Source organism: Pan paniscus, chromosome 1 (assembly GCF_029289425.2).
Source record: "Pan paniscus chromosome 1, NHGRI_mPanPan1-v2.0_pri, whole genome shotgun sequence".
NCBI classification, from domain to species: domain Eukaryota; kingdom Metazoa; phylum Chordata; class Mammalia; order Primates; family Hominidae; genus Pan; species Pan paniscus.
The window spans coordinates 224,529,389-224,536,705 of record NC_073249.2 but is presented as its reverse complement, the minus strand read 5'-3'; the positions used below and the strand labels follow the sequence as shown (position 1 = coordinate 224,536,705).

Here is a 7,317-nt window from a genome sequence, read left to right as displayed (position 1 = left end):
TCCCGCAGTCTCGTCGGCGCTGCAGCCGGGTCCCCGCGGGGCTGGGGTGCTCGTGGCGTCGGAGGGGCTCCAGCAGGGGTGAAGGAGGTCGGGGACCCTGGAGGCCCCAAGGGCGAGCCGTCTGGGGGCAGAAAGTGCAGCCCTCTGCAGACCTTGCCCGGCCCCCCTGCACCTCCTGGCCCCGGGGCTGGGCGGCCTAGAGCCCCGGCCCCTTCCGGACGAGGGGTCTCCCGGCCCCACTCGCCCCGCCCCCAGCCCCTTCTGGATTAGGCACCTCCCCGCTGCGGCCCTAGCCCTTCCCCGCATCGCCCCGCCCCTCTCGCCCCGCCCCCTCTCGCCCCGCCCCCTCTCGCCCCGCCCCCTCTCGCCCCGCCCCCGGCCCCTTCTGGACCAGGCGCCTCCCCGCTGCGGCCCTAGCCCTTCCCCGCATGGCCCCGCCCACCACTCTAGCCCCGCCACCTTCCGGACCAGACACCTCCCCGCTGCTGGCTCCAGCCCTTCCCCGCGTGGCCCCGCCCCCGCCCTCGCCCCCTGCCCAGGCCCGACCCCTGCGGAGCCCAGAGACGCGGGGACACAGGTGAGACGCGCGGGGTCCGGGCTGCGGCTTCCCGGTGCGGCCGCAGTGGGCAGGTGCGACTGTGCGCGGCCTCGCTGGCTGAGAACTGGCGGGGGCTGGGGGCGTGCCCTGGCCTGACCCCCACCGGCCTAACCCGCGGTGCGGGGCCAGGGCCGGAACTGCCCGCCCGGCTCCTTGCCCGGCTCCTTGTGGCTGCTGGGGACCCCCGACACCAGCCACTTTCCCTTCCCGGCCCATAGCAAGATTGGCTTCTCCGGTCACCTTTATTTTTTTAGGCTCGAGGCGTCTGCCGCACCTCAGCCCACGACCTGCCCCGCTGGGAGGTGCGGGCCGCTGGCCAGGCCCTGACCGCAACCTGGCCCAGAGGCCCCAGCCCTCAGGCAAGCTTCTCCGGGTAAGTGTGGGGCCCTGAGGCGCTGTGGGGTGAAGAGGTCTATGGAGGGGCGCCTGTGTACCTAGGGCCTTCCTGCACTCACAAGCCCCCAGGAGGTGCCAGGATCCGGGAGCCTCCCAGGGGGCCTGGAGGGGAGTCCCTGATGGGTTCCTGCCGCCACACCTGTGACCATCACATGAGTGTGGAGAGACGTTTACTGAGCAAGTGAGGGAGGCCAGCCTCAAGGGCCGGCTCTGGTGGCTGTGCACCGGGGTGACTTGGGAACAACGTGTTCTACATCAGCAAGACAGGAACCCATGATCCCAGAGTTGAACACACTGGGCTTGACCCCTCCCACCGGGAGGCCCATGGTGGGCTGCTGCTGTGGACTTGGAGACTCAGCACTCCGGAGACTAATGCTGCGTGGATGTCGGGTTGCAAGGCGGCTGCTGCAGCTCCAGCAGCTCCAGCCATCACGTCGAGGCTGGAAGAAGGAGGTGGCTGCTGCTGCTTTCACAGAAGCAAAAACTCTCCCATCCCCTGCTGCACCCTGGCTCCTGGACCCCAGCTGGGTGACTTGGGAAGGCAGGGGTGGTGGTATTAAGCTTGTCTTACCCTGGTCATGGCTGTTACCTGGGACTGGCACATTGCTGCTGGGACCAGAATGGGATTCTGCACACCAGGCAAGAGGGCGTGAACCTCGGGTAGGCAGCTGACCGCTCCACATGCTCCGGGAAAACAGCACCCATACTCCAGTAGAGGCTGGGCCTCTCCGGGCCTGAGTGCCAGGCTGCACTGAGCCAGGGCTCCCACCGAAGGCACACTTTATGGCTTTGAGACAGCTCCTTCTGCCTCTCTGGGCTTTGGGGAAAGGCACACACAGAAGTGCCACGAGTCTCAGAACTGCCTGGGGCCTGAGTTTCTGAGCTGGCTTCTCGGGGCCTGAGTTTCTGAGCTGGCTTCTTGCAGGGGAGTGGCTGCTGTGCCTTTAGGCCTCTGTGCCGATGACCTGGGAGGAAGGTCAGCCTTCCCCGCTGGAGGGGGCCCAGCAAAGCCTCAGCCCCTAGAAGTGAGGGGCCTGCCATTGCCTGCCCGAGTACCCCACTCCTGGGGGCCAGATGCTGAGAGGGGACACTGGGGGCCCAGCAGACCAGAGAGCTGACCCCAGTCCCACAGCCTGGGTGGCTTGTCAACTTCTCGTGCCCCCTCCAACTCCTCCACCCCCACACCCCCTTAGGTAAATAGGAGGTCGAAACAGAGGCCAGAGGGTAAAGGAGGTGCTTAGAGTCCGGGCTGGCTCAGGCCGGCCGGGCAGCTGTGCTAGTGCTTGGAGTTCCTGCTCAGTCCCCGTGGTCTCCTCGCCCCTCTGGGCACTTGGGCTGCCAGGCACCGAGCTGAGTGCTGAGATGCAAAGATGAGTCCCAGGTCTGCAGGAGTTGGAGCCCAGCAGGGAGCTGGCCTTGGGGCTGGGCCCCTCCTGCTCTGGGCAGCCACCCAGCCCTACGACCCTCCTGTCTCTGTAGGGCCTCCCCAAGGCCTTGAATCCACCCCGGCCCCGTGCTCAGTGCATCGTGCCCCCCAAGCCCCAGCCCTCCTAGAGGTGTGGGTGGGGGAGGGGCTGCAACCCACACAGGCTGAGGACACAGCTGCTGCCACTGCCTGGGGCCAGCCACGCATCCTCCCCAGACAGGGACCGGTCTAGCTGTACCAGCCGTTGCCCCGGACCTGCTGCCCTGCCCCACCCACCCCCTCCCCTGGCCAGCCTCCCCAGAGGCCAGCAGGCGCCTTATCGGGCAGGGTTAAGGAGGGGGACAGTTATCAGGGGCTGCAGCCTAGGTTGGGCCACAATGTCCTCGTCTCTTGAGGGTGGCAGGCTGTGCAGGCTCCCTGATAAAAGCACCGGGGAAGGGAGGCTCCTGGAGTGTGCTGGAAGGAAACACTGGCCTCCCACATGCCTGAGGTCAGGGCTTGGCCTGAGATGGAATTCTCGCTTGGTCCCATCCTCCCGGCCTGACCCTGGGCAAATGACTCTACCACTTTGTGTCTAGGTCACCTGTTAAGTCAGGCGACAGACCCGGTGAGGGAGTCAGCCCCCGACCCTTAGTGCCCCTCCCCTAACAGCAGCCCCAGAGGGGGTCTTGACTGCCGCCCTCCATCCGCTTGTTTTACAGTGAAGCCACAGCCTGGCCACCTGTCTCGATCTCCCCACCGAGAAGGCCCCGCCCCTCCCGCTGCAGCCCCACAGCATGCAGCCCCAGGAGAGCCACGTCCACTATAGTAGGTGGGGGGACGGCAGCACGGACGGAGTCAGCCTAGGGGCTGTGTCCAGCACAGAAGAGGCCTCGCGCTGCCGCAGGTGAGGGGCCTGAGGGCAGCCTGCCAGCCATAGCAGGCTGGTGTCTCCCTCCAGAGACGCCTGCCCTAACCCCTGCTACCGGCCCCATCACCCTCCACCCCATCCTGGCTGGGAGCCCACGGTCCAGCGGCTCAGCAAACCGCAGCCTTTGGCCTTCCGCCTGGTTGGCTGTGGGCGGGAAGAGCTTCCTCTTGACTCCAGCAGAGCGCCCAGGCCCCTCCCCCTGACCCAGACCAACGGCCACAGTCCACTTAGGGGGCCCCTCATGCAGCCCTGGCCTGGGGCTCACCTCCAGTTGGTTCTCACCCCAGGATCTCCCAGAGGCTGTGCACGGGCAAGCTGGGCATCGCCATGAAGGTGCTGGGCGGCGTGGCCCTCTTCTGGATCATCTTCATCCTGGGCTACCTCACAGGCTACTATGTGCACAAGTGCAAATAAATGCTGCCCCGCATGCACGCGGGGGGCTGGCCGCACACGTGAGAGCACAGGCCTGGAGACACACCCCTTGTACACATGGACCCCCCCACAGACACGGACCCCGCGGCACACACAGCGCACAGGGCACACGCGCTGGCAGCCAGGCACACGAAGACACCAGGTGCACAGCTGTCATCGGCCCCACACGGGGGCGCACAAACACCTGGCACACAGCCCTTCAAAGGACCTACAAACAGCTGGGCACACGTGGCTGGGAGGCCTGGGCCCAGCCTCAGCAGGAGCTGCAGGTCACACCCAGGCTGGGCCCTGCGGCCTGGAGCCCCCAGCTACAGCCTCCTCTCTCCCAGGGCCCAGCCCCTTCCCTTGTGAAGGCCAGGATGAGGGGTTCCTTCAGCGGACAAACCGAGCCCACCTCCCTGGCAGCCCCCCGGGGTGGGATCCTTCCGGCTGCTTTCCTCCGTGGGAGCAGTGTGCAGAGCTGTGTGGCCCTGGGCAGGCCCCTGTCCTCTCTGGGCCTTTCTGACTCCTGGTTTTGTAAGGGTGGCTATGTGTCCCCCGCCCTTGTCTCAGATGCACCATATCTTCCTTAGTAAGTGGGCACAGTTCTTCCTAGGCAGCCCACCACGCGCAGGGGCTGGGTGTGTCCTCTTGGGGCCGGCGGCTGCCAGGGAGGACCCGGGTCTACCCTCCCTCCCCCAGGGATGGGCCTGGTCCCTCCAAGTACTCCTTGTGGGCCAAGAGCCTGTGTACAGAGGCATTAAGTGTCTGTTGAATGAACGGTGGATGACAGCCCTTGCCATAGTTACCTGGCCAGGCGTGACATCCAGGAAGGCTGTGGGAAGGGCTTGTTTCCCCGGGGCAGGCCCCCCTCCCATGTGGCTCTAGGAATGCACCCCTACCAATTGGGCCCTCTGGCGAGGACACCCGGCAGGCCTGGGGACCCGGATGTGGCTGGACCTCAGCTGTGTCCCAGGGACTTCGGTCCCATTCCCCCCACCCCCATCCTGGCCTCCAGTCCCAGCCTCCCGTCCCAACCTCCCGTCCCAACCTCCATTCTCTTGGTAGATGCTTTCCTGGGTCATGTGTTCGGCCCTCACCTACCACAAAAGACCCCAAAAAGCCTTGCCAGAAACACCCCCTTAGGGAAGGGGTCCTCACCCCAGGGCTGGGGGTGGGAGACACGGGCAGTCACTATCCTCACGGGCACAGAGAAGGGAGGCCACAGGGCCAGATGAGGTTATTGGAGGGCTGAGGCTGCGCCTGCCCCAGGCCAGGTCCCGCCAAAAGCATCAAGTCAGGTAAACAGGAGGGGCTGCGCCAGTCTTGGTGGGGAGGCAGACTCCACATCATCCGCCCTTGGGGCGAGCAGGCTCACTTGAGATCTGCCTGGGCCAGGCGGTGGCAGGTGGAGCTGCATGGCTGATTGCACACTGCCCCAAGGCTCCTGGCTCCAAACCTAAGGAGGGAGCCCAAGGGCCTGTCCTGGGCTGGGGTCTGAAGCAATGATGCTTTCCTGGGAACCTGTTGTTGGGTGGGCTGCTGCCTGCCCCAGCCCCATGACAGCCTGGATCTCGGCACAAGTCTTCAAAAAGAGATCCCTACCTCTGACCTGCCACTCCCAAGGAGGGAAAGGAATAGCCAGCTGGTACCCTTCCTGAAGCCCAGCTTCACAGGACAGCACTGCCTTGGGGCTGCTGTAAGGAAGTGGCAGAGGCCGCTGGGCCCAGCAGTTTGGCTGCATGGGCCCCAGAAGGCAGCACTCCGACCTGGGGGTCCCGGGGCTGGGCCTCCCCAAGAACTGGTGCGGCCCAGGAGACAGGCGAGGGCACAGGATGGGGATGGGAGCTGTCCCAGTTCTACAGTCAGAGGGGAAGTGGCCCTGGTGCTTCTGCCGCGGGTCCCGCATGCCAGTGATGCCCACGCACCCCCACAAATGCTCCTTCCCACCTGTCAGGGGCTGGCATCAGATGGCACAGGCACATGTCGGGGTCTGCCCTGGATCTGTCTGGCTACATCTGGGCCCGCCCTGGCAGGGGCCCAGCATCTTCAGCCAGGGGCTCCACCAGCAGCCCTGCCAGCCCCCGCAGGGGAGGCTACAGGCAGACACCCATGGGTGCTCATTGGGCCAGGCACTCAAGTAACCCACAGCCGCCTCTCGGGCACACCACTTGTCCCCTAAGTGGCCATGGTGGAGACAGCAGCTCCAGCCCCAGGACCCCCAGGGTCATGGACCTAGGCTGAGCTGAGCAGTGTCCTTACAGATCTGGGAGGGTTGGGGAGAGGATGGGACAGGACCCTGCTGAGTGGCCGCCTGGCCTACCCTCCCAGAGACTCATGAACAGGAGGATCTGCTGTGGATGCGTCTGGGGCCTGGGCTCCTCTGACTGTGCACCTGGGGTATCCAGGCAGCCCGACACCTCTGGTCCACCTTGTGCTCCAGGCAGGGGCCCAGCAGGGTGAGGCCAGTTCCCAGGACCCCTGGTCAAGGGCACCAGCTTCCCCATGACAGTGGCAGGTGCCTCTTGCTCCCTGCTGGCAAGATCTGGGTGGGGACAGGAGGCCCTCAGCCTCCCCACATAGAAGCCACCACTGGGCTAGAGTGAACTTTGTGACACTTCGAGCAACAACCTCTGGCAGTGCTGGTGGGAAAGGATCTGCTGGGCCAGGTGCGGAGCTGTTTTTATTAGTGAGTCGGGGGGTGGGGTGGGGTGAAGAAAACATCAGAGACACCTGTGCTGCAAGTTAAATACATTTCCAGCATCTCACGCATCACAAGCTGCATCAGGAAAGGGCACAGCATGTGGCAGCCTCATCCACACCCACGCAGTGACAGATGTGTTACAGCGTGGACACCAAGTCCCCGAGAGCCAAGATGGCAGCTCCAGCATCCCTCCCTTCCTCCCTTCCTCCTTCCCGGGCTGGGCCGGGCCATGCAGAGAAAGGGCAGCCTCTGCCATGGCAGCCCCAAATCACCTCTCAGAGCAACTGTCTGGGGTCCCCAGCCCCAGAACTCCAGCAGAGTCCTGGCCTGGGGAAGCCCCCGTGCCGCCTCAAGCCTCCAGCAGGGCAGGCCCCTGGCCAACTGTGGCATCTGCCTTGACTGCCCAGAGCAGCAGGAATCAGGTTTTGGGAGGACACAAGGCAAGGCAGTCATCTGACACACCCACGGCAGTCCAGCTGGCACTGAGTGTGTGGGCCTCGTCCTGTCTGGAGTCCCCTCCCTCCCACAGTGGGCGAGACGGGAAGGCCTGGCGGTGACCAGACAAGTGGGTCCAGGTCTCAAGGCAGCCTGGCCCGTGTCCTGCAAGGCTCTGAAGAGCCACTCAGCTGTTAGTCTGCCCACTGCACAGGGCCCCGGGCCTCTCAGGTTGACAACTAAAGGTGTGTGGGCTGTGGGGCTCTTGCAGATGCTTCCCAAAATCGCCAGTCATTTCTATAGACACAGAAATCGAGACACTGAACAGAGAACAAATGGTGTCATTCGATAAAGCTGATGAGTCTGCTTCTCACATGGCACCCAGATCGTAAGGCAGTGGGGTCCGTGAAATCATCGCGGTGGCTGGCCGTGTCCTC

General features: G+C 64.8%; 1 protein-coding gene across 1 annotated transcript; it reads left to right on the top strand.

Annotated features, from left to right (window-relative positions):
• The first annotated feature begins 449 nt into the window (after positions 1 to 449).
• On the top strand, positions 450 to 3,779 carry SMIM1 (small integral membrane protein 1 (Vel blood group)). The gene is made up of 4 exons (XM_008970786.4): positions 450 to 577; positions 853 to 971; positions 3,122 to 3,306; positions 3,618 to 3,779. Exons 3-4 carry the CDS (start codon positions 3,197 to 3,199, stop codon positions 3,742 to 3,744), a joined length of 237 nt encoding a protein of 78 aa, XP_008969034.1. The 5' UTR covers positions 450 to 577; positions 853 to 971; positions 3,122 to 3,196; the 3' UTR covers positions 3,745 to 3,779.
• Positions 3,780 to 7,317: the final 3,538 nt, after the last annotated feature.

Excerpts from the sequence above, each read along its gene's own strand:
- SMIM1 (XM_008970786.4), top strand. The coding sequence starts at position 3,197 with ATGCAGCCCCAGGAGAGCCACGTCCACTATAGTAGGTGGGGGGACGGC. Across the intron at positions 3,307-3,617 it reads GAGGCCTCGCGCTGCCGCAG|GATCTCCCAGAGGCTGTGCA; the intron begins GTGAGGGGCCTG and ends TTCTCACCCCAG.